This window comes from Pleuronectes platessa, chromosome 13 (assembly GCF_947347685.1).
Source record: "Pleuronectes platessa chromosome 13, fPlePla1.1, whole genome shotgun sequence".
Taxonomy (NCBI): Eukaryota; Metazoa; Chordata; class Actinopteri; order Pleuronectiformes; family Pleuronectidae; genus Pleuronectes; species Pleuronectes platessa.
Genome location: NC_070638.1, coordinates 5,140,847 through 5,168,599, shown reverse-complemented (window position 1 = coordinate 5,168,599; position 27,753 = coordinate 5,140,847). Strand labels below are relative to the sequence as shown.

Sequence of the window (27,753 nt, the reverse complement as noted above, 5' to 3'; positions counted from 1 at the left end):
AAGAAGACAGACGTCTCTGTCCATGACCAGAGGTTGGATGGAGACCGATGCAGAGGTACAGACGGAGGGCTGAGATATTGCATGAAGGGAGGATCAGTGTTGTAGAGTAAGTTATATATTTCAAATGCTCATTTGTCCTGATTATCAACACAATCTATTGGTTGAGCTGCAACTCAGGAGGCGACCAACATATAAAGAAGGTTTAACGTGCTCCTCAAAAGTTTAACGTCCAATATCTGCATTTACCTTGAAATCTTCACCCTCCACTGATTCTTAACTCTGTGAAAGTTTTCCTCAGAGTAATATTCTGTTAGTTGTTTGCATATTCATTGAAAAAAGCTTTAATGGTTTCATTTTTTAAATTCAAACAAATAAAGGTTAAATTACTGTGCTGAAGTTGAGGCCTATTGATTCCTAAGGTGTAAAAGCTGAGCTCAAGTGAAGTATCTTGAGCAAAAAGCTGAATAAATTCTGATGAACTCTGATGAATAATGTGCAGAATTCACTACATTAAAAAACAGATCTTGGTTATTTTAGCATTGAAATCATTGTGTCATATTAATAGAGCTGGTTTGGAGCTGAGAGGAACATGATACAAGCCTCAACAGGTTTTGTGCGATTTCAGTTTTATATTTTACATTCCTCGTCTTAGAAGTCAGTTCACTCAAATAATATATGATAAGATTCTTTTCTTTTTACTTACCGTACATTGTTTCTAAGTTTCACTTTGTTAGTCAAGGTTTTTTGGTTTCCATCCCAGTACAATGGACGTAAATGGGTTTTCTTTTTGTTTCAGTTGTGACCGACCTGAAGCTGATGTGTCTGGTCCTATTTCACATAGACATGAATAGAAGGATAATTCAGCATGACTGCACATTAACATGATATTAAAGCCCACCCACACAACAGAAGCGGGAACTCTGATTGGCCGGACCCCTGCCTACGCAATGCAAACAGTCAACTGGAGCTTTAGCTTTTGCTCTTAGGTTTAGACTTCAACAGATTCTTGGCACGTTTTACTTAATCCTCATATTTTGATTTGATATTTTATGATGAGAAATTCTGTTTTCATAAATTTGTTCTCTGTACACATGCCCTTCTAGTACCCCATACTTTGATGTGTATATTTCATAGGTACATTTTTTATTTACATGACGTTTACTGGTTTCTTTTTGGCACATGTTGGCCTCCATACAACCACTCGATGTTTGCTGGAGGAAAACAGTTTTCAGAATTTACCAATAGATATTTACTGATTGCATTAATATGTGTTCTCCAAAAAACTTATCATCAAACTTTGATTAAATCCTGTAAAATAAGGTTTTGTTAAATTTTTCGAGTCATGCACCCCCCTCCCGCTCTCCTGCAGCGCTGGTGTGATGTGGCTCCGCTGCCTTATATCATCATCTGGTGAAGTCTATGTAACTTTGTCACACACATCTGCCACACACACACACACACACACACACACACACACACACGCACACACACACACACGCACACACACACGCACACACACACGCACACACACACGCACACACACACGCACACACACACACACACACACACACACACACACTAAGGCAGGATTCATTAGCTGGATGATGTCATATCCGTGGATAAGACGTCTCCCTGTGACCTGGACGCTGCTCGGGTCTTTTTTGGATTTCGCTGCATCCTCACAAACTTTCTTCCTCCCTCGCGCAGTGACGATGCTTCCCCCCGCTGCCCACCTGCCATGCGTAACGGGGACGAGTGGATGGATGTGCGTCCCTTCTCCTCCTCCGCCTCCTCCGCCTCCTCCTCCTCCTCTTCCTCCTCCGCCTCCTCCTCCTCAGGAAGCCTCGGTTTTCACCAGCGTGTAGTGGACGCGGTGGTGGACGCGGTGGTGGTGGCGGCGGTAGTTCGAGCCTGGGGGGAGAAACTTGCGTGAAAAATTGTTTTGTTCCCGCCGCGGCTGAGGAGGAGGAGGACCAGGACCAGGACAAGGATCCGGACCAGGTTTAGGACCAGGATAGGATCCGGAACAGGATCAGGATCAGGCTTAGGACCAGGTTTAAGTCCAGGACCAGGATTCAGGACCAGGCTGCAGAATGTGGTCGCTGTCCGTGGTGCTGAACCCACTGCTATTCCTGCTGCTGTTCGGTTACTGTCCGTCAGCGGTGAGTTCCATGACTTTACATTCCTCCCTTCAACAAACACAAACACAGACACAAACACAAACACAAACACAAACACAAACACACACACGCACACACACACACACACACACACACACACACACACACACACACACACACACACACACACTCCATCCAGACTGTCACTGTAACACCACTGCTGTAAAGTTCAGCTCAGTGGGGATGGGATTCGTTTGGGTGGAGCGCTGCACACACAGAATGACTCATTTCAGGTTCCATGCTATTCTTGCATATTCGGCTTTTGTATCCAGAAGCGGTGCACACTTCAGTGCAAGCCTTACCCGACACTAAATGTGTGTGGGGGGGAAATAATGTGAAATAAGAAAAGGAGATCAGAAGCATCGGTGCAGGAAGAGGAGCAGCACTCCTGTTTATTGCTTGCATCAACCACAGTGCATTGATATTGATCCTGAGCTGCCCGAGCATATAAGTCACTTTTAAGGGAGAGTTCAGACAGTATAAAAAGAGGCGGAAGCGCTTTAATGATACTGACTGTAAAAACGGACTTGCAGTTTTTCTATTTCCCGCTGCTAAAATGTTTTAAGAGGAATCGTGTGCTGCCAGTTTGAGCCCCCCCCCCCCCCCCCCCCCCCGAGATGCACTTGGGAGCATTATCAGAAATTAGGAGGAGCAGCTTGCAGATCACCGAGCCACTTGGACAAGAACAGTGGTCGATTAGGTTCATCCCACCCAGGCAGAACAACCCCTGTGCCAGCGTTTTGATTGCAAAGCTGAGCCCCCACATATAGCATCACTTCACCCTGATTGAAAGTTGTGTCGAGAATAAATGTTGTTAATTAATTTTTGGGAGGGAAGGAAACAGGAGATGTGTACGGGGCTAAGTGAGCACTCCAAGAAACTGAATTGAAGTGAAACTGAAAGTGTTAATGAACGGCTCAAACAAAAGAGGAGCCAGCTGTCTGGATTATTTAATGAGAGAAAAAAAAGTATTTGTGCAGAGTTCCTAGCTGGAGAGTGCATCTGGCTTGGCTGTGCCACAAATTCATTTTGATATGAGGAGAAGTGCGAGTGGGGGAGGGGGGGGGGGGGGAGAGAGGAAAGGATGTGCGTCACTCAAGAGACAGAGGAGAAAGAGAACTTTAGTCGATTAGTGAAACTGCCGCTTGCAAAGCAAAGTGAGGAAGATGAGGAGGTTTTTCTTTCTTCCTCTCTTATCCCCTTCAGCCATGATGCAATGAGAGAGGTTCAGGTACAGTCATGATGCACTGAGGCATCTAGTCTCCCTGGTGATTCACCACACGTGACCTCCATGGTGTTTCAGTCAAGTGTCACCTTTTCTCTCTTCTGCTGCTCCGATGAGCTTTTGTTCTTCATGAATATCAAACTGAGAACAGAAGACCAGAGGTGAAAGAAACACGAGGTGACATTGTAAAGGTGACACTGTTATAGCCACTTTCAAGGCTTTTTCCTCGGCTTCTTTTTATGTTACATTACATCAGGGGCATCAGTCGATTAAGCTTTAATTCCCCAGATCACAAACGTGACCAACAACCAATGGGGAGGTGGATAGAGATCGTCTCTGCTTTGCTTTGATAATACCAGAAACAATTTTCTCTCACAATCTGATAAAGTGACATAAGAGAGATGTTCTGGGAACAGAATGACAGCGCAGGAGATTGATAGCATCGAAGGTATATTCTTTATTTCTTTATTCATCAAGTTGACAGATGAGGATGTGTCAGAGGAGTCAGGATCCGAGTGTGAAAAAACAAAAAATATAATAAGGAGTATCACATTCTGCACTGCAAATTATGATGAATGATTTCAACAACCATTTTCCTCAAAACACAAAATTGCAAATTCACGATATAAACTGTGTAATAGGTGAAAAAGCAGCTTCACAGGTGAAAGCGATGAGTCAAAGCTGCTCTTCCTCTTTGACGAGGCGTCTCCTCCTGCTCAGAGGGGACAGGATCTTTCACGGCTGATTCCAAACGCTCTTCAAACTGCCACGGCCGACAGGCAGGGATAAATGGGAGAAGGAAATAATGCCCGCACTCTAAACAGGGCACTTCCATTTTTCGGTCCGCCAGCTTCAAAAGGCCGCTGCCTGGCCGTCGCCGCTCACATGTTCCACACGTTAGTCTCCCCACACATGGAACGGAGAAGTCCAACTTCAAATGATATCAGGTTGTCTGCCAACGAGGAGAGTGGTGCAGACAGATTTACCATCTGCAGTCAAAGGTTGCCAGTGTTTGGCTGCAGGCTTGTGTTAATTCCCCCGGCTGACAGCGAACAGAAGTATTGTTCAAACACTTCTTCTGTTTGTGTGTCCGACAGGTTCCAACTTTCCCGGCACTTCGGGCCAATTTCATCAATATTTGGAGCACAAGTAGTTTTTTACTGCGTTCGGTTCTGACAGTGGTTGATGTTGTTGCATCACAATTTGCTGCATTGGCTTATGATGCATAACTTTAGGTGCTTTCGACTTTATGCGCCCGAGCTGCGGAGCATATTGAATGTAATAAAGAGCAGGAAAAGCTCCCACAAATCAGGTTTATCTGTTTCTTGTGGCAGGACATTCAGTTACGGCGTCGGAAGGCCCGGCCACGAGGAACAGAGGAATTTCAACACTCGGGTTATTCATCAGGGCCAGGAAACCGAATTTATTGTCGGAGAGGAAATTCACTGGAGACCGTATACTGTGGGCACTTTGTTGTGTCAAAGCCCGGATGTTTTATAAGTCAGGCGAAGTGGCTGGTATCAAAGCTTGGGGGAGGGGCAGGGTGCTGAAGAATGGGAGACCAGTGTGATGAAAATAAGAAAAGTATAGCAACCGGTTGTCACAATTTCATGATTGTGCTATCCTCAGAGTTGGATTTATTTTGTGTGTCTCTGTGTAGCAGTGTGTGTGTGTGTGTGTGTGTGTCTGTGCTGTGAATTTACGGCCGTGCCTGTGCTTGTGTGTGCAGACCATCAGGCCAAAGGAGGGGTGGCAGGTGTACAGCTCAGCTCAGGATGCAGATGGCCGTTGTGTCTGCACGGTGGTGGCACCTGAACAGAATCTGTGCTCCAGAGATGCCAAAGGGAGACAGCTCCGCCAGCTCCTGGAGAAGGTGCGTCGCAGGCAGCCACACGCTTTTCTGTTTGTGTGACAACACACACAAACACACACACACACACACACACACACACAACCGCATATTTACTGCAAGCAACCAGCCCACCTGAATCCACATGGACACATGACATCGATTTCTATCGTCATTAAGGCCCTAATCCTCGCAGAGATTGCCCCAGCCAGGTCCCTAACCCTATTTTATACTAATGCATATATTACATAAATGACATCAGCCGAATGGCGGCTTGTGAAGATGAGAGCGCTCTCCATCTCATCTTCGAAGAACGGGGCGGCCCCTGGTTGTCTTGCCACGAGCCATTCAAGGCCATTGTGGTATTATCAGGCTTTATGCATGTGATTGGGAAAGTTATTTCTGTCAGAAGGGCGACTCGGCTTCTAAAGAATCCGTGTGATTTGTTTTTTCTACCATAAAAGGAAGAATTCTCAAATGATTTCATGAAACAGACCAAACAAAACAGACAAGATTGTATTTTGAGGCACAAACATCACATTTAGTTCCACGTGTTATTTCCCTCCATGTGATTTGATGCATTATCCACACACAACAATTAGAGTCATATGAGGAAGCAGCGCTCTAACCTACATTTAGCTGTGTTACGCTGAAGGGTGTTCACTGTCATTCACTGGGGCCTTTTGACACTAATGCACTAAGCTGCTTCAGGGCTTCTGTGAGGCCATTTGAGGATCCGGCTGCCAGAGCTGGGAAAGTATTCAGAGTACAATGTGTTGGGCCACTTTTCCAGTGATGGGCTCCAATACCTCGACTGGTTCCAGTGATAGTCGAAAGAGAAAAGAGAGAAAGGACAATATTTCTAGTGAGCTTTACCTAAAGTGTCAGATCAATGTGTTCTCAAGCAGCAGATTATAGTTTATCCTTGAAACTACAAGCAATTTATGTCTGATAAAGTGAATTATATGTTCAAATACTGAGAGAGAGCGACAAACATTCTGAACACAGGTAGACGCTCAGAAGACAATCACGCTCGAGGTCAAAATGTTGATTTATTCCTCTGGACGCTGGACCTCAGCGGGCTCCCAGACGGCTGAACACCGAGGACATTTTAATCCGGTGCCGGACGGAGAAATCAATGCTTCGCTGTTTGACTCTTTTCAAAAAGGTGCAGAACATGTCGCAGTCGATCGCGGTGTTGAACCTGCGCACGCAGAGGGACTTCCAGTACATCATGAGGATGGAGAGCCAGATCAAGGGGCTGCGCTCAAAGTTCCGGCAGATCGAGTCGGACAGGAAGACGCTCGTCAACAAAAACTTTCAGGTACATTCTTTTTTATTTTCGTGTTGAGAAGCCTGTGAGAAATATCCCAGGGGGGAAATATCCCTCCTGAGAAACTTCTGAACCTGTCAACTTTCACTCTGGATAAGATCGATACAGGTCCACCACAGATCAGCCAAGGACATGCTTGTCTGTAGAGCTGGACAGGCTGTGAAGACAGAATCCATCACACTTACTGAAGACTCTGCACCAGTGAGAGCGACTGGTCCATGAAGCCAGTCAGTTTGTCTAACCCTCAGGAAGCAGAGGAATCTGTCTGAGTGCAGGTTTTTATTTGTTCTGATTGTTTCATTAGCTTCACCGAGGAGGAGGAGAATGTTTTCCATCTTGTTTATTCAATTGTCAGCATCATTATACAGAAACTGCTGTGTGTGTTACCAGGAAGCTTAGTGGACGGATGTGCTATGGGTCAGGGAAGAGCCCACTCAACTTTGGTGTTAATACGGTTCAGTGGGCAGATCCAGGTTTATTTATTTATTTAAATTGAGAGATGACATTTTTACAGATTTCACAGAGAATAGTTCATATGATCTTGATTTTAAAAGAAATATGGCATTTTAAGGGGATTGTCTATAAGGGTTTACATCTTGGTACAGATCCAAATTTAAATTGTCATCTAGTGAATATGAATGTGGTTTCATCAGGGGACTGTTTATGTTTGTTTCTTGTTGTTGATAAATAACTTAATGTAATACGTGATACAGCGGTGACCATCCATTAGAGTTGAAATGGGCTGGAAAGAAAACTTCATCTGTCACGATAATCACAAACTGGGAAGATTCTGATTGTGTATTATTTTTAAATAAATTGCTAAATTGATGGTGATGGACAATTTCAGTAATTCCAAGATGGTAAATGTAATTTCCATTGTTAACAATTGCGGAAATATTTTCAAAGAGGAGCGATGACTTCCACATGAATTGACTTTGTATAATTTTCATGTTATAATTGACATGTATATTTGACATTGCCTTTACACAACAACAACAATAGGAGTTATTACAGTAATAATTGTAGCTATAATCATCAGTGAAAATGGTTTGGTTTTCAACAGCAGCAAAATAACCAATATAGGTTTTAATATAAACATTTGCAGCTGTCAATGTTATGGTTTTGTTTTTATTTGTTTTACAATAACATGAAAGAAAATCCATATAATTCCTTTTCCACCTTAAGTCTGGAAAAAACAATAATAATCCCTCAGCAAGGTGTTGACGAAAAGTCGTCATTTCTGCAAAATCAATTGAAATTGTTTATTGACTCGCTGCCATAAGAAGATTTCTGTATTTTTGGTATTGATCTGAGTCTAAGACACTTTTCTTACACAAGTGAAAACTGCTGCCAGTCGGGAGGAGACAACACTTTCCTCCTCAGTTGAAGATGCTGGCTCCATTACAGTAAAACCTCCTGCTGCATTCAAAACAAACAATTCTTCTTCCAGACAGACTTTGTCCAGACAGGTATCTATTTTTCACTTTGCTGTTATTTTGTCTAGGAGCTGAAGGGGAAGATGGAGGCCCTGCAGCCGCTGATCCCTGTTCTGGAGCAATACAAGACAGACACGAAGCTCATCTCCCTGTTCAAAGAGGAGATCAGGAACCTGTCGGGTGTGTTGATGGGAATCCAGGAGGAGATGGGAGCCTACGACTACGACGAGCTGCAGCAGAGGGTCCTGAACCTGGAGAACCGGCTTCGTAGCTGTATGAACAAACTCAGTAAGTCCAGAAATATCACAAAGGTTTTTAATCATAGCATCATATAGGAGGTAAGTTGTCCACTGTGTCTCAGTGGACAACTTACCTTTAGGTATGGTGTACCACATGGGTCTGTCCTGGGACCAATTTATTTTCTTTATACATGCTCCTGATTGGATACTCCCTCAGTTGTTAGGCTGACGATACGCTGATGTACTTGCCTGTAAGACCCAGAGAAGCTGGAATGCTGAGCTCACCTCATGTCTTTCCTAATGATGTTAAAAACTGGATGTTAAAATAGAAATCCCTTAGAGCCAAATCCTGCCATCTACTGGTGCCCTAGAGGAACATATCAGGCCTGTCACGATAAATCTTAGATATATTTCAACAACTTCTATTTTAACTTTTAAAGACACAGTGACATTCCTGCCTGCTTCCACATCATTGCATCAGGACTCAGCTGACGTGATCACCTGACTCCTGTTTTAGCCTCTTTGAACCGGCTCCCAACATCTTATATAATTGATTTATAAGATCTCAATGATCAGTTTTAAGATTCTTGCTTTAGAGTACATTGGACCTTTCAGTCTCTTACCTTCCGATCCTGAGGCAGAGGTCTCTTATCTGTTCCAGACACCGAGTTGAAAACTAAAGGGGGACAGAGTTTTTGCAGTCAGGGCCCGAGGCTCTGGAACAATCTGCCTGAGGAAATGAAGTCAGCTGACAAACGAAATTATTTTAAGTCCCTTCTTAAGACATCCTTTTATCAGATAGTCTCTTGATTTTACTTGATGTTACATTTCCTTTTCACTCTCTGTTTTTGAATATGAATTAATGAACTAATTTGAATAACTGTTTTCTTTTAAATCTGATCAATTTATGAGTTATCTGTGTTATTGTTGTCTTATGCAGCCCTTTGGAAAGTGCATTTTAGAAAGCGCCATATAAATTCCTTTTATTATTGTTATGACCGGGCACCTAAAAGCTGCGGTTGTCTTTGCTCCAGCCATCGACAGTGAACTCAGTTAATTAGATCAGTTCTGCCCCCGGAGCAGCTTTGCCTCTGATGAAGGTTTGTGTAACTGCAGCTCCAACCTGCCAGCTGCCGGGGTATCAACACGGATGGGACCTGTCAAAGTGTCAGCGTGTGTAGCTAACGTGAATGCTAATGGGAAGTGGCTGGAAATCTTCCTGAGTTCTAAATGATTAGGTAAACAAAGCTGTTAAATACTTACACTTAAGCTCAGGTTCCAATCTACTGTCATCTGGAACAATTAGAAGATGATATTAAACCGTGTGGGATAAATGTGTTAAACCAGCTTTGACTCACGAGAAGCTAATTTACAGGTTGTTGCATTTCCTTCATGCAGAGATGCTTTCACCCAAAAAAAACCTTTTACTTTTATATCTCTGGTTTGGAGAAATCAGCCGCTGACAGATTTAATCACTCCGGTGCTTTTGATATTTATTCCAGAAGACACATCACAACATTGGCTGTGGTTGTATCATGTGGGGAGGGAGAAGTTTGAGCTGTGTGTGACCTGGAGCTGTGTGATGTGTTCGCAGCATGCGGGAAGCTGATGAAGATCACCGGGCCGCTGACGGTAAAAACATCGGGGACCAGATTCGGAGCCTGGATGACCGACCCGCAGGCGTCGCCCCAAAACAACCGGGTGAGACCCTGATGGGCTTTTCTTTCTCTTACAGTCGTGTTTACTAACTCACGTAGAACTGCTTCCCTCCCGTCGCTTAGAGGGAAGACATGTTGTTCTTTGCTTGGAGCCCAATGTGAAATAACCAATCAATAACACTGAAAACCAAAGCTACTGCACTTTGTACTACTTGCCGCAGAGTCTCGATCATAGCTGATATATCCTCCAGCAGCGAGACACATTAATACTGAGCCTTTTACCGGTGACGCGTCTTTAAAAGTGTTTACGCATTTAAAAAACCAAGTTGACAGTTAACTGCTTTTGTAAAAAATTGAACATGCAAATAGGAGGCACAGAAATGAGGAGGGCGTCACCCTGTGGAAGATGTCTTGGGTTTTTAATCACGGTGCATTCAGGTAATCTGTGTAAAAAGCATTTTCAAAGACGTTTCCTGTTTAAACTCAAGCTGCAGAGGTCGAGGGCCAGATACACAAGTCTTAATTTGTCAGACACAACATCTGTAACACTAAAAGCTTTTCACACATCTGTTCTAAATGTGCTTTGAACTTTTTCTGTTGGTGTGATCTGGCAACAACATAACCAGCAACAATCTTCTTCTGTTATCTGATGTAGAACTTGGTCATAGCAACAGCAGCACCTAAAATGAATAGCTATCAATTAAATTAAATATATGAATCTAAGGTTGGTGCTATAACAACTTCATTATATCTTTAGTATGGAGTTGGTATCAATGTCTAGTGATGAATAAAATATTCAGAGAGAACAAGAGCAGAGAAGTAGTTCATGTTTAATAATCTCTGGGTGACTGAAGTGTTGCATTTATATTCATGGAGAACTATTTAACACAGTGTGAATTATTTGTGTATTAAAAGAAAACAGAGAGAATATTTTTAACTCCAATTATCACCACGGTGTCTGGTCCTGATGTTCTGAGCTGTAATAACGGAGCGTGAGTGTAAGAACACCGTGGGGAGTCGTGAGGGGAACAGAAGAATCTCTGTGTGATTAAAATGAAACTTTAATCATCATTAGGAATTCTGTGCAAAAATTAAGATTCCTTTTGTTTTTTTAAATGGAAACATAAATGAGAATATCTATCGTCTAGTCTTCTTAATATGACGGATTTGTTTAAATCAAGATCCGTGAATTATTTTCTTTCACCCAACAAGTTTTGTGGAAATCTGTTTTGTGGTTTTTGTGGAAACTTGAAGACAAAGAAACTCACCAATGGCTCAAATACTTGAATCATTGTTAATCCCACTTGCTGAATTGTGATATTATGAATTAAAAAATAATCCTCTTATTTCCGCGAGTAGTTAAATAGCCTGTCTTTAGTTTCAGTGATCTTTACTAAAAGTTCATCATTTACTAGTTGTCTTCCAAGAAATGTTCAGGTTTTTTATATTGTTATTCAACCAATGATCTTCTTTTTTAGAGGATGCATTCTTTCATATTTGTTTTTCAGGTACATACCATATATATATTGTGTTTTTATTAAATAACTGAATGATTAAAGATACAGTTTCTTGGAGTTTGACCTCGGAGCGACCACCTGTAGTTTCCTGTAACAGAAACTCACTGGATCATTCTCTGTGTTCATTGGTCCTCAGGTCTGGTACATGGACAGCTACACCAACAACAAGATCGTCAAAGAGTTTAAGTCCCTCGATGATTTTGTGGCGGGAGTCGAGTCGAGAACATACAACCTTCCTTTCAAATGGGCCGGGACCAACCACGTGGTGTACAACGGCTCGCTGTACTACAACAAGATGCAGAGCAACATCGTGGTGCGCTACAGCTTCGAGACGGGCCGCGTGGTCACGCAGAGGGCCCTGGAGTCGGCGGGCTTCCACAACGTGTACCCCTACACGTGGGGGGGCTTCTCCGACATCGACCTCATGGCGGACGAGCTGGGCCTGTGGGCCGTGTACGCCACCAACCAGAACGCCGGGAACATCGTGGTGAGCCAGCTGAACCCCGACACGCTGCAGATCCTCAACACGTGGAACACGGAGTACTCCAAGAGGAACGCCGGTGAGTCCTTCATGATCTGCGGGACGCTCTACATCACTAACTCCCACCTCACGGGCGCCAAGGTGTACTACGCCTACTCCACCAAGACGTCCACGTACGAGTACACAGACATCCCCTTTCACAACCAGTACTTCCACATGTCCATGTTGGACTACAACGCCCGGGACCGCACCCTGTACGGCTGGAACAACGGCCACCAGGTCCTGTTCAATGTCACACTGTTCCACATCATTAAAACGGAGGACGACTCTTAAGCGGAGGAAACACACACACACACACGTGAAGGAAGCGAGTGAATTGATGCTCTCACCTGAATGATCTGATGAATTTGATTTGTTTGCTAAGTTATTTTATTTCTCTGATTTGGTTCGGTGGAAGTTAACTTACCTCGGTCGAGCTGCTTCTCTGTCTTCACACCGTGAGGGTGAAAATATTCTCCAACTAACTTGTCATTTTGCACTTAATGGAACATTCTGCAGGAGATATATTTGGACTCAATAATTGCCCTTTTACTTTGCAAAGTTTCAGAATGACTGAACCACCGATGATTTCTACCGTTTCCCTTCTGTCTATGAAATTAAAGCTTTTACATGAGCTGAAGTCGACGTGTTTATAATGGTTCTCTCATCCAGGATTCACATTTTTTATTCATCCCCCCCACTTAATTTATTCATGTTTTTCAACCGTGTTCACTAATTGTTCATTTTGTTTCCATTCTTCCCTTTTTTCGCCATTTGTTCATCATCATCATTATCTGCCAGTTTATCCCAGCCTTTCAGCGCCACCACTTAGCTTTCATCGCCTCGCTCCACTTTCCCTCTCAGAGGTTTTTTGCACTTGACCTTGTACAAGACAACGAGGAACACGCTAAACCGTTATGAACCTGTGTAGTTATTGTACTCGGCTGTTTTTATTTATTTTGTGTGTGTGTTCACAAAGATTTCTCAGTCATGCAGGTCAGAGGACATCTGCGAGTACTAAGTGTAAAGTACACGCGGAGAACCTGGGCTGCCTTTAATTAGTACTTTGAGATGTTGTTTTGTATTTCCAGCGACGGTTTGTATGCCTTACTCAGTGCAGTACCTTCTTTAAGCCCAAGGAAAACAGCTCTTGTGCATGAATGTTGGCTATCCCGATAGCATTTGTACTGTAACTGTATATCTGTGTATTTTTGTATTTGCACAACATCCCCCTCTCCTCCCCTCCAGCTACGACAGAGATCCATTTATAAAGCCAGCAGTAGAAGAACTCACTGGACATTTGTTGGTGTAACTAAGAAGTTATACGTAACTTTAAAAAGAATTAAATAAAAGCATTGTTTTCATTAAAGAGGGGCTCTGTGTGTATTTGTGTTCGTTAACTCGCTCGAGAGGAAAGAAAGGAAAACGTGAAATGTGTTGAAAGTGAGTTCATGTTGTGTTGCATCATTTCATTTGACGTCACTTTAAACTGACGTGAGCCCATTAAAACTTCTGAGCCACAAAGAGAGAGAGAGTTACTCCTTTGTCCTCTGAAACCTCAACCTGATACGTGACTGACATCTATTTTTTTAATTCATTCGGTTTTTGGGAAGCCCTTTGTGACCTTGTTCAGATAAGTGCCACTGGAATAAAGTTATTACAGTTATAAAGTTATTCTTCTTTTGTCATTTCCTGAGGCTTTTTAGGACGTGTGTGTTTTACCTGTGCTTTGTTTCCTGGTGACTCTCAGTGAGGGAGAGGCAGCGTCCACACACACTTTGTACCGGAGGACTTGTCGAAGCTTCGTGCTCTGGTTTGTGCGTCGGCTTTTGATTATTGATTGTAACTTTCAGCTGCACTGTATTGATTGGACGTGTGTTACAGTTCTGTTCTGTACAGTGAGCCCATGGAAATACTGTGTTCTGATGTTCTTTAGTGAAAAGGACTCAGATGAGTTTACATGTTGGTTTGAATAGAAAAATAAACTGTTGTTTTACACCTGAGACTCAATTAACATCATTTAAATCTTTTATCATAAAGAGGATGTAAAAGAAATTTACAATTCATTTGTAATCATGAACAAAACCTTATTTGTAAATTTGTGACCATGTGATCAGATGAAGTTTTACTTAATATATTAAAATGAATTTTACTTGTTTCTCACAATTTTTTGTTTTTCAATTCAAGCTTCACATTTATGGATTCTAAATAATAATAAAAAAAAAAAATTACGAGTTGAGATTACTGTATGTGTTTGGCCCTGAGATCTTTTTCAGCCGTCCACTGCTCCATGCCCAGAGGTAACTGACAATGTTGGAACAATCATTCCTTTACTACACACACACACACACACACACACACACACACGCTGCTGGTATCCAACTGACAGGCTCCATGTTGAAGCTCACCTCCGGGTCAGATCGATGCAGATCAGCCAGACAGGAAGCGTCTGAAAGGTCAGAGACGCAGCCGCAGCAGCTCCATGCCTGTAGGAATCACAGTGTGGATCTCCACAGATATTGATCCCTGAGGAGCGGCCATGTTAAGCACTTCTCCTTGTGCAGTAAACTCACTTGCTTCTGCACTGCATTCGAATATTTAATCTTATTCACGGACAAACTTTTGCACAGTACACAGACTTTATTTAAAGATGGACGATGCATCTCGATTTCCTTCCAACAAAACAAAGCCAAAATATCGGGAGAAGGGATCAGGGGGTGGAGCTGCAGATACATCGGCCAATCCCGAGTTAATATCAGCTGTCAATCAGGATGTTTCAACCCATTTATAAAGCATCAAATATAAAATATAAAGATATGAACAAACCTGATTAAAATATCAGCTTTGAGAAAAACGTACTTGTGTTTATTTTAACTTGGCCGACTTACACGGAGGAGGCGAGGTTAACTCGCAGCCAGCCACCAGGGGGCAATCAATACCAAACTGGCTTTCCTTTTTGGAAGCTCCCTGACGTCAGAAACACAATGTGGCAGCACCTGAATCCAGGATATTATAGCTTCACTTTCGTACAACGGGAGGTGGGGGAGGCGTGTCGGCCATCTTTATTTACAGTGTCTGGTGCAGTCGAGCTCTGTGAGCTCTTATTCAAGTGTTTCCTTTTGTCCAACACACGGTGAACTGCCTGCACTGGTCTCAGAGACTCAGACAACACACTGTTTGTGTATGTGAGCTCACAAACACACAAGCACATGTAAACAACAAACCCTTTTAGAAAGGAAGGAATAACCAGACTTTCTAAATATATTTTAAATTAAAATCAGTAACATGTGCATGTCCAAAAACGCTCTTTATCAAAACCACTCCCGAAAATAATGTGCGGAGTTTAGGATTTTCCTTCGACAGGAGGGAAATCCTTATTTTGTTAGATGAGTATTTACAATGAAGGTCTTTAAACTTTCTGTGAACTTGTGACAACAATGTTTTGTGGCTAAAGAGGTATCATTACCATTTTCATTCCTCTTGACAGAGTAAACATTGTCAAACTTGGTGGAGCTCTGGGGCCTGGAAAGAATCTATAAAACCTTTGAGGGGATGTGGATTAAAGACTCACAATTTAAAATTGTTTTATTTTCTTCCACTACATCTTACGACAAACAATTCATTCAGATTCCCACTTGATCACAATCAGTGTGGTTCAGCTTGGCGGAGATATGATCGCCAGCGAGTGACATTCGAGTCTAACAAGCTCTACAACCACCTCTGGACATATTCAGCTTCAAGAAACCATCCTCTGTTTTTAAACACCACTGACTACTCTGCTCTGTAGAAACAATGATTCGATTAAACGCGTCCTGAAGTTCAAATCCTGCCCCGACCTTTCCTTGGTGGATTAACAACAGTTGGAGACAGTTGTATCCTCGCAGAACAAAATGAATGCATGAGTCACCACAGTGGGAATCAATCCACGAGGCTGTCTTCAAAGGTTTTGGGAGTTTTTAGTTTCAAGAAGACGCACACTGACATAAATCTGCCAACACCTCTGCTCATTTCTCCACAGCGCTGCTCCATAACTCCTCCAACAGCGATTACAGACAAACCCCCCCCCCCCCCCCCCCCCCCCCCCCCCCACTGCCCTGAGCTGCTGGATGACCACAGCTACTGTAAACTCTGCTCCGACCACTGAACCCGATCACTCCACCCGGAGGCGGGGAGGGTTGTTTCAGATTTTGTTAGATATGTCCTGGTGGGAGATACTAGTGGAGGCAAATGGAAACAAGGAAGATTCTCGTAAATTTATGTTAGCTTTTTGCAAGAGAGAGAGAGAGAGCGAGAGAGAGAGAGAGAGAGAGAGAGAGAGAGAGAGAGAGAGAGAGAGACTTTTGTTCCTCGTGCCGCTGCTCCTGAGCGACTGTGTTCATTTTGAATGTCACTTCTTCTCCTGCATTTTCTGTATTTGGCTGCTCTCCCCTTCCAATCATCCCTTATCTGTGTGCACAGCAGCTGAGGGTTGGTCTCCCTGAATGAATGGGCTCAATAAAGCTGTCACGGCCCAGACTTGTTGACTCTGTACTGAGTCAGGTTACACGGATCCATCCTCTTTATTGGCTTCGGTTTGGCTACAGATCCACAACGTGATGTTCTGCTCACACACACGACCGCCATTAAAAACACAAAGTCACTAAATGTGTGTTCACTTGTTTGTTGCCTCCTTGTTTGTTTCCAGGCATCGTTCAGATATATTGAGTGAGTCTATAAAACAAGACTGTGTGGCTTTGTAATAAGGAAGTGTTTTCATATAGTGGGAAATATTGACAGAAGTCTATAAAGACACAGCTTTATGTTTTCAATATGTTGGTTAAAGCACAAAATGCTGTTTTTCCATCAATACAACTTTTCTGTTCTGTGGTACTTTCAGAGACTCAGTTAAATACCTTAAATATAAATTTAAAAACCCGCAGCAGAGTAGAGGTCACATTCAGCATCGGATCAACTTTTAGGTTTTTCTCATGAATTTTTAAATGAGGCGATCGGTGATAAAGAGGGAGCCGTGGCCGGGTCCCTGGAAGGACAAGCAGGCTGTCAGCTTCTGGGACAGGTGCTCACCGAAAAAATCTGAGTGACAGCCGAGCGAGCGGAGGCAGAGACGAGCAGGTTCCTCTTCCAGATGAACTTTCCACGACTCCATCCTCAGAGACTCATCCGTGCCCAGGACTGGCAGATATGGTAGAATGAGAGAGGATGTATGGTTTGTGGAGGAAAATGAGTTTTCACCCCGACTGCACAGTGGAGGTATATCTGAGCTGTGGCGAATTTGTAAATATGTGATTGTCCTGAGTCATTACTCAGTTGGAGATCGGTGTTTCCAGTTCAAACTGGGACTCTAACAGTTGTTTTATCACTGGTAGTCTGATAGTGGCAGCCATGTTGTGTGTGTTACATGTGAACCAGGAACAAAAGTGGAACACAGCATGTTTTCTGGTGGTGCTCACAATGTCTTTATTCTGTTATAATCAAAGGGTTAATGAATGAAAGGGATTTTAACTTCATTTAGTGGCTGTGGCTCATCCACTCACAGGCATGCCGGTGGTTCAAACCCCGGCTCCTGCAGTCTGATGAATGGTGTGTGATTGAAAAAGTGGAGAGAGCCGCTCTATGAGTGTGTGTGTGTGTGAATACCTGAATGTGACTTGTTTTTAAACAGCACTTTGAGTAGTTGAGGCTGGAATAGCTTTTTAGATACAGTCCATTTATCTTGGCAATGCAGGGGGGGGGGGGGGGGGGGGAGTGTCCGTGTCCACTTTAACTTCCCAAAATGTGGAACTATTTCATTTTAGTCAACAGTGCAAAGTGTTTTTTAACCGCCAATAAAATCTGAAAAGTCGTCTTCTACCTTTTTGTAATCAGCCTGTGTGATGTGGTGGATGTCGTGTGTCCCTCGTCCCTTCAGTTGGTTTTGAAGTCTAATTTTTAATGGTTTAAAATGAAATGAACTAGAGATTCATGAGAGAGATATTCATTTCTCCAGGCCAGGGATTCAATTATGTTCCGTGAACGAGGCTTGACTGACCTTTTAATGGGGAATCAGATGAAAGTTCAGTTTCCACAATCACCTCCGTGGTGATGCTGCGTCTGCTGAAGCATCAAACAGGTCTCACAGTGACGGGGGCGTGTCCGATAGAGTCAGGAAACAACACAATCTGTAATTACTGTTCCACAATCTGACAAACAGGATTCAATTTGAATGAGAACATATCGGAATGGGCTATATTTCAATATGTGTGTTTATAGTTCATGTCGATTATTAGTGAGACCTCGAACTGTGGCTGATTTTACCATAAAAATATCAAGAAGTTACGATAGAATGATAAAAGATACATTTCATTTCATGGTGCCATTCTAGAAACACCCAAGGACACTTTACGATGCATAATAAACAAAGTTGTAAATAATTAAAGTAAAACCAAACGCTTGATCAGAAACAATCTCGGGGCCAATCAGCTGGTGTCTGATGAAGAGAAGTTGTCTCTGAGGGAATCGGTCCGAGCCAAGATGTCTTCTCTCTGTTCTGTGTTTACAATCTGATTAGTTTCTTTTATCACATGAGTCGAACGTTTCCTGGTTGTTAACATCCAGACGACATCAACAGCTATCTGAACTCCAGAGCAGATAAATAAAAATGCCAATAGAAGAATTTCAGTCAATGTGTTCCGCCTGTTTCTCTACAGATTCACCAGCATAATATGTTTATCAACTTCAAACGTATGTGACACAAGATATTAAAAGTAAAACCAGGGTTAAAATCAGGTTGAGAGGCCGAGACTGATTTGAACAGACCAATAGAGTCCAGCTGTGCAGAGCAGCTGAAGAAGAGGGAAGGGATTGAGATGGGCCCACAGGTATATGGGGGGGGGGGGGGAGGTTAGTTGTGTTGGTGTTGCACCAGAAGCCAGTGATGTGGTCCTTGGTGTTGTGGAGGGTTTGCCGTCGACGCAGGAGATTGATTGGATGGATTTCTTTTGTCTTCGGTTGACCACGCCCCTTTGCACTCAGAAGTTTTGAGATTCTCCAGAGCGACGTCTTGACGGCTGCTCTCTCTCTCTTTCTCTTTGTGATCGACAGGTGAAGTGGTATAAAACAAACTTTGACTGACACTTTCCATAATTATAATCAATAGTCCTGGAATAGCGGTTGACAGTGAGCCGTGTTGATGCATCTCCCTCAATCATCTGCTCCGCTGTTCGCCCTGTAGGGTCTGTGTACCCCCCCCCCCCAGGGAGGAGCAGCGTGAGGCTGAGGTGCAGAGAGGAAGCTAATGAACGTATTAGTCATATCTCTAATGGCTCAGTGTACAACGCCACAGCATCTTGGCTGGAGATTTATGGTAATCCTGACTGCAGAGGAGTAAAATGCATATTGTCTCCGGATTCCTCGGCTCCTGCTCCGATGAGACACCTTCGGGGATCTTCAAATTGACGGCATCCGAGTCTTCTCACCGAGCCCGACCTGTGGAAGCGTTGGCATGTGCCGCGGCAAATTACAGCCCGAGGAGTTTTTTGGAAAGTTGGTATTCGCATCAGCATGATTGCGAAGAAGTGGCAAACTAATGATGAGCCAGCTCGACTATTGATTGGAGCTCATTCTGGGTCCCTCGGGGGTGCAGAGGAGCCCACACACCCGGACCCACAACATCAGCATCTCAAGATCCAGAGGGAGATTCACTTCACTGATACCAACTCCTCAAACTTTCTCTCACTGTCCTGTGTTTGCCTCTTAAATCTGATCCGGCAGCAGAACTGCTTCTACTTGCATTAAATCCCAAGTGACATCATCTTTAGGCAGAATTTTTCTATTATTTATCTTGTGCACTCTGAAACCAAATGTGTCGGGTTGTGGCAAAGAAGTGTGTTAACGCTGATTTAAGAAATGACAGTGAATAGTCCAGAAATGAGCGGGCAGCTAAATTACCTAAATTAAGCTACTCCTACTTCCTTAAGAGTGTTGAGGTGTGAAGCGTGTTTCATTCGTACATTCTCGGGAGTTTCACGAGTACATTTTATTTGGCGTGAATAATAGTGTGCGGTTGTGAGGAGGCGAGAGAGAAGTATTTGCTCAAGGTGTCTCAAGGGCGACACAAGAACACATCAGGAAGATGCAGGCTCCCGTGCACTGGATCAGTTATTCCTTCCATGAGCTCCCACATCCCTCAGACTTCAAACTCCACCTTCTGAAGGTTCGACCACAAACCTGAGGAGACATTAATGGGTTCTGTTTTTTTAACAAACCTGATGTTTGTGTTGTTGTTGTTGTTGCTTCAGGATCAGGATCAGGCCAGAAACATTTTCAAAACAACATTAAAGCTCGATGACTCTCTGCTGAGTGATCGTCCTGCTCCAGTGTAAACTCCACACATGCCTGACTCAGGGTCAGTCGACACAGTCACTGATCGATTCACGTAATGATTGATGAGCCCGGCTCGCTCAGGGAAAACACCTTGATTCTGGTCATTTGGGGAAACAGCTGAGCTTTTTATTCAGGACTGACTTTATCGACGGGCGAGTTTCTCTCTGACTCTTTGAGTGGACCTGAGAGTTTGAGGATGTTTCCACACCTGGACGTCTGAACCATGGACCCAACCAAAGTCTATGTTACTTAATCTACATCTGATGTGCTCCGTTTTGGTTTCACATTGTGATTCAGGGAGCGAAAACAAGGCTTTTGTATATGACATATGTAATATAGTAAATATGTAGGCGTTCTGTTTGAATGAATATAAATAACAGTAATATCCTTATGGGAACAAATGGAGGGGAAAAGCAGAACTTTGTGAATAAACTTCCAAGGTTACAGGATGAACTTAAAGGTTTTTTTTAAATGTCTCTTCTCTCTGTGCTCTTCATGTGTGGTCAGCCGCCTCATGCTGCTTCATGTGATTGTGCTGCTGGACTCTTGGAGATAATGCTGCAGACGTGTGTATCAGTGGAGCGCTGCCTGCGTGCTCAGTGATTGAGTTGTGAATGTGTCGTCAGAGATAGACAGTCATGGTCCTCATGGTCCAGTGCAATCAGCATCTTTACCTCTTATTGTGCCTGTGAATCTCCATCATTGTCTGCTTTTCTTTTCTGTCTCTGTCTCACTCTCCTGCAGAGACTTTAGGATACAGTATGACACACACACACACACACACACACACACACACACACACACACACACACACACCCACACACACACACACACACACATACACACACACACACACACACACACACCAGGACCCATAACTCTCCTCATTCCTTTTTTCTTTGGCTCATACGAAGACAGAAACTTTTCTCCTCATCTAGGATTAAAAAAAAAAAAATCTCCATCCTTCAACCAATGGCCCCAATTAGACTCATGACCCAAACACCCAGCTCTCTGTCTCACAGGCGTTAAGAACAGGACTTAAAAAGAGCATTATAATGATGGAACTCAAAAAAGATTCTGACATATTCCGTCTGCAAGAAGCACAAACACACACACACACATACACACACAGACACACACAGGCACATGTGTCAAAGAGTTATAACACGTGTGTAAATATAGAAAATATGGAACAAGGTGTTCTTTGCAACAAAAAATGTCATTCCTGATTTATTCTTCATATGAGAAAAAACTAATCTACGTCATTGACCTTTGTAAAAACATTAATTATCATTTCAGCTTCCATTCACATCTGTGACCTTGTCATAGCTGAGAATTACCAACTCAGTAGTGATATTACAAGAATAAACTCATGTTGCAAGAGTACCTGTAAAATGTGATGATAAGGTCATAATATTAAGAGAATAAAGTTTTAATTTTACTAGAATAAAACATTACAAGGATAAAATCTTCTGATGCTTAAGCAGAAATCAATACCAGATTAGTTCAGGTCAATATGTTTTATATTCTATATTTAAAACAGAGGAAAAATGTGTTTTACATGAAAGTTCATGAAAAACCACTGTGGAATTAAAGCATGGAAAGTCAGACTTTAAAAGTTCAGGGCAGATTTATTTAAAGTGGAATAGCTGCAGTGTAGCATTGATTTTGGCGTAAACACAGTTTATCACATAATTAACTTCATATGTATGGATCGGAGGCCGGATGCTTTGGATCAATACAGGTTATGTACGTGATCAGTGCCGACTGAGGAGCCACAGAGCGATTCTGAGGCGGCGCTTCTCCAGGATCAGTTTTCATGTTCTTCCCTCTGCACCGTCTTCCTGCCAGAGACCATATTATACCAAACAAGAGAGTTCTGTGCAGGTATCTCTGCCGGTCGGGTGTTGAAAGCAACATGTGGGCTGCCAGTTTAGATTTTATCACAACATTAGAAGAAATATAATTCACATTCTTCTTCTTCCTCGGAGCCGGCGAGTCACCGGGGGTTTGCAGCTTCTCTGATTTCCTGCTGTGCAAAGCAACAGGTGAGTCTGACTGTCTCATATCAACAAGGAATTCCAGATATAAAACATGCTGAGGAAGATATTGTCTTTCACGGTGTCTGATCGTTATAGTGTAAAACTTTGTTTTGTATAGTTTGAGACTGATTTGAAAATAAATTAATTGCTATATTAAAGATAAGTGAGTTAAGGCAGTTTCCATTCATGTGAGTAATTGTGAGAGATTAATTACGATTCTTATATTTGCACGTGTAATATATGTCAAGGTCACATTCACTTCACTTCCCTGTTGTTCCGCTGCTGATCTTAGACTTTAATCACGACTATGTTTCATTAAACTTCATTAAGATTTAATTTCAGGTAAAAAGCCGTGGAAGAGAAATGTCAAATCAAAACAAGAAGAGTTGATGCAGCGAGAGTTCCAGTAGATTGACGTGATGCCACAGAAAAGTGTTTAATGAGACAAAGAGCTGTGCACTGAGGTGTCATGTGACTCCATCACCTGACCTCCAACATGTCAATCACACTTCTTATCTCCATCATTTAATATCGGTCAAGGCAACAATGAGTCGGCCAAATATTGTATTTTACTCCACATTCAAAATCTTTACATTATTTACTCATATATTGCATATTACAGTCTTTACTTCTACTTTACAAGAAGATTTCAATTTGTATAAGACTTTATATTTTCTTTCCAGAGGCAAATATTGTGTTTCTTAATTCCTAGTGTATTTCCAAGTAAAAACTCTGACAGTTGATCTACTGAATATTCCCTTTGGTAGTTTCACCCCATTGCATTAAAATGCTGTTTTGATCGTGTACAAGTAACAGCATCACTTTACATTCTCGGTAGTCGTCTCCAATTTTAAAATTAAAGAAGAAAGGATGAGTTTTTAAAATATGTTTATTTTTGGTAAATAGCTTAGATCAAGTTTATATAAAAGTGAGAAATGTCCATCACAATTACCAACAGGTTTAAAGTGAGGCTTTTAAACGTGTTTTCGTTCGATTAAAAGTCTGAAAAGATGCAAATTGTCTGAAACACAAACTGTAAATAAAGATGGACGCATCTCTCTCTTCCCTCTATTCGAAAAATGAAGCCAGGTCCGAAAGCATGAATTATTAGAATAACCAACTCACTGATTCATTTGAGTCCTTCAGATGCTTTGAATGTGAAATCTTCATTTGTAAAGTATCTGTATTATCATATGTGCAGATGAGTAAAAAAGTAGAAGTACAAAGTAGCAATAAATTCAAATACTACATTATAATTGTCAGGTACAGGTACAGTATTGAGTAAACATACTTAGTTACATTCCACCACAGTGTTGTTGATGGGTATTTGTGAGTTTGATTCCACAGAGACAACAGGTTTTCAGTCTCAGCTCTAAATGAACCTTCCTCAGGATATAATAAACAGCCCTTTTACTGTATGACTCATATACCCCCCCCCAGCGGAGTTATGGAAGCTCATCGGCTCTGTCCAGACGCCCCTAGGGGCCGGAGAGGAGCACGGCGTCCCCAGCAGACGATTCATCGGCCGCCCTGAACTCCGCGGTGCCATCATCCCTCTTCTTTCTTTGAGGTGAGCCAGTGAGACTCAGACCAGTGGGCGGCTCGAGCTGCAGACACCAGTAATTGGACGACGTGCCGGATGAATCCCAGGTTGTGACAAACTTCTCGGGCGCAGCGTTGCCTCTGACCCGGAGATGCTTTCTGAGCTTCTTCCCGCCGAGGTCAGAGGAATTACTGAAGGTCAGCGGAGTGAAAAGCCTTTGGACTCTGAATAAGCCACTGCAGCATCCAGTGGCTTTGCTCTTTAGAGAAGAGAAGCAAGACGGGTCTGAAATATTTAATGAGAAAAACTGAACTTCACATAAACCTTATGAAAACAGCATCATTTGGGTTTGATGAAGCAGAAATCAGCCGAGCACCGAGCGGAGCGGGAAGTAGAAAGCATGTTCAAAGTTTATTTGGCCAGATACAAAATAGAATTCCTCTTATTTACAGCTATATTCAAATCTAATCTAAAAACCTGGTTCATTGCCAATGTAATCCTTTAAGAAGACCATGCTTTTAGTACTGACACTGAGGAACAACATGAAATGGCAAAGTACAGAAAGAAATACTGAACATTTACAGCAGTACATGACTGAGAAGAGAGTAAACATGTTTTTTTGCGCTTGGACAACAGAGAATGACACGTGAATAAAATTGAGGTGTGTGTGTGTGTAACTGTAGACACACTGCTAAGGTGCTGAAGTATTCATAACACACACAATATTTACATATTCATACAGGTCAGTCAATGTACGTAGTAATATCTCGTTTTTTTCCATATTTCAGATGAGGAATTCTCATTTTGCATTCGTGTCAGACATGTTCCACCAGTGACTCTGACAGGAAGCCGTTAGTGCACCGCCCCTGTTTGTGTCTCGGCACATTCACAGGTGACTTTCATGTTTTCCTCTTCACCGGCGCGATCTTCACGTCTTTTCTCGCTCCCGCCATCCGTCGGTGTAACGTGACGTCCTCGTCCTCTCCCGTCTGCTGCTTGGCGAAGTTCACAAACACCTGAAGAACAGAAGGAAGAATGAGAACGGCCCCTCAGAAGAGTGCAAACCTCCGACAGGGCCAAACAATCACACACACACACGAGTGTCTGGATCTCAAAGTATAAATATATAAAAGAAAAGTAGGAAAAGTGGTGGAAAAACCTAAATGATGAATTTGTCATCTGAAATTGTTGAAGAAAGTGGAGAAAAAAAACCTTAATCCTCAGCAGCACAAAAAAATGAAATGGGTTTGTCCCCGGCTCCATTTGTCCACTAGGTTTGGTCGATATCAGTTTACCAGTAATACTACTTAAAAACTAGAATAACAGAAACGCCCTGTGGCAGAACAAGTACTGTATCATGTTCTCTATCTGCTAAGGGCTGATGGTAATTTAGTTTTTCCAGCTTGATTAAAGAGGAAATTAACCGTTTTATCTAAAGAGAAGTAAAAACATTTTCATAACCTTACATGGAAGCGGTAGTTTAATAATATGTAGGAGGTGATTGGTGATTTCTGGGGATGTACCTGGTCCAGCGTGGTCTGAGACACGGAGTAGTCCTCGATGCTCAGCCGTTCCTTGTTGGCCACCACCACCTGGAAGATCCTGGCGAGGGAGGAGGAGGCGATCTCGTACTGCAGCGTGTTGTAGTGCTTCTCCCGCTGGACGCAGCCGGGGAAGCAGCTCTCCATGAAGCCCTCCACCGGCTCCAGCTCGGGGGACACGCCGGCTTTACCTGCCCTGATCTTCATGGTCAATATGTAGCCATCACCGAACCTGGAGGACAACGGCAGATAAAGGTTAAACTTGCTTAAGGACAGATTTTATATTTAAACTTAATATTTAAACCTACAGCTTTTACTAGACAGGAAGAGACACTGTTTATGGCAGTTACTTCATTACTGCACATTACACACCGCTGTGTGATCTTCAAATTGCTTTCTACTGATTCCTATTGTTTGCCTTAAATTTGTAATTTCTAACTTTCAAAATAAGGTGTTGTATAAATAAAGTTTAGTATAAAATGTTTTTAGTCTCTTCCAGGACCAAGATAATAAATGTAGAATTACTTTAGATAACATATCATTTAGCTGATGCTTTTATCCAAAGCGAGGTCAATACTGATATTAAGTATAATTACAATTTCCTAAACAGATTTATTTGCTGATACACAATATAAAAAATGAATATATATTTCTAAATCTCAATGATTTCTCAGCTGTTGTTATCAAACCCTTATGGCAAAGTAAGTAAAGTGTAATTGAGGGTTGATCTTTTTTGTTTAATCATTAAACCTTTATCTAAGTATTTAGAAATACACAAAAACAACCAGATAGAGAGAACTTGTCTGGACAAACTGTTTGTTTAGTGTTGGTTTGTTTGTCTGTTTGTTTGTAAGCAAGATTTTACACAAACAACTAAATGGATTTACACGAAATTTGGTTGAAAAATGGGGCGGAGAGTTGTTTTCACTTTCTTTAACATTGTGGGAGATGTTATTATTATTTTCCTAGAGAATAACATTCATCTTTATAAAAACAAAAACATGTAGGAAACTGATGAGAGTATGACATTTGATTCAGCTTGATAGAATTTAAAGGGACAGTTCGACCGTGGCGGAGGTTTATGCTTTCTACTTATGTCCATACTTGTTTATTCTGGAAAATAAAACTTGTCATATTGTCACATATCAACAAACATGAATGCTGATTCCAAAGTGTCAGTGAAAGGCTCATATCGGCCTCTTACTTGTATTTGAGATGCTGAATGGTTCCCAAACACTTGAAGGTCCCATTGACCATGATGGCCAGTCGTGTGCACAGCGCCTCACACTCCTCCATACTGGTGGGACAACAACAACAATCCTGCCGTCAGTGCTGCAATTTCACATCTGTCGGCCACAAACAAGATAAATAACTTCCCCCCCGACATCTCTACGGGGAAATCGAGCAAACACCAGTTTATTCATGACTTCATCAACAACTCTTGGCAGGACGGTTAACTGTGTTTGGTCAGCTGCTGCGGGCAGATGTTAGCGGGTTGGAAATCGAACCTGTGTGATGTCAGCACCACGGCGCGGCCGTCCTGGATGACGCTCATGATGGCGTTCCACAGGAAGCGGCGGGAGTGCGGGTCCATCCCCGTCGTGGGCTCGTCCTGAACACACACACACACACACACACACACACAGGGACTCAGACAAAACAGAAAAACCTGACTCTCGGTGCAATAATTACTCATGAACTGGGACCAAATCCTTATCTGCGTCAGCATATGGAGGACATTTTAGATTTATGCCAGTTTGAATTAAACTGAGCTGCAGCCTGCCAATGGCTACAAACATTGGAGGCCGGGCTCGACTCAACCCATATGGCCTCCCATCTGGATCCGTGGACAATACATCTCCCAGAAACCCAGATAATGGCTTCACCAGTTCCACTCACCAGCAGCACCAGTGCCGGGCAGCCGATCATCGCTATGGCCGTGGAGAGTTTCCGCTTGTTGCCTCCGCTGTAGGTCCCGGCACAGGCCTCCGCGTACTCCGTCAGGCCGAGCTTCTGGATGCCCCACTCCGCCACCTGCAGGGGGGACAGGGCGGGCGTAATGGAAGGTTCTTCTACCCATGATACAATACTTCATGTACTTTAGGATGAGGACAAAATAAACATCAGCAAAACACTGAACAGAAGGACGTAGGAGATTAGGAATAGAGATTAGCTCCCTGTCCACTGCCTGGTCTTATTATAGTGTAATCTGTGTAACAGGTTAAAATGACCTTAGACAATTTAACGGAGAAATTTCACTAGTCTGGCACATCCCCAAACAAACAGAATAATAATAATAAACTTTATTT

The 27,753-nt window shown here is 42.7% G+C and overlaps 1 protein-coding gene and 1 pseudogene across 1 annotated transcript in view; one reads left to right on the top strand and one right to left on the bottom strand.

Moving 5' to 3' along the window:
- Nucleotides 1-1,738: 1,738 nt before the first annotated feature.
- On the top strand, nt 1,739-12,251 carry LOC128454508 (noelin-3-like; annotated as a pseudogene).
- Nucleotides 12,252-24,182: 11,931 nt separating this feature from the next.
- LOC128455077 (retinal-specific phospholipid-transporting ATPase ABCA4) overlaps nt 24,183-27,753 on the bottom strand; it is a 32,887-nt gene continuing 29,316 nt past the window's right edge. Inside the window, exons 45-49 of the mRNA XM_053438711.1 lie at nt 27,344-27,478; nt 26,953-27,056; nt 26,649-26,741; nt 25,427-25,676; nt 24,183-24,919 (exon numbers count right to left, since the gene is read on the bottom strand). Coding sequence (XP_053294686.1) covers nt 24,803-24,919; nt 25,427-25,676; nt 26,649-26,741; nt 26,953-27,056; nt 27,344-27,478 — 699 coding nt within the window. The 3' untranslated portion in view covers nt 24,183-24,802. The remainder of the gene's footprint in view (nt 24,920-25,426; nt 25,677-26,648; nt 26,742-26,952; nt 27,057-27,343; nt 27,479-27,753) is intronic.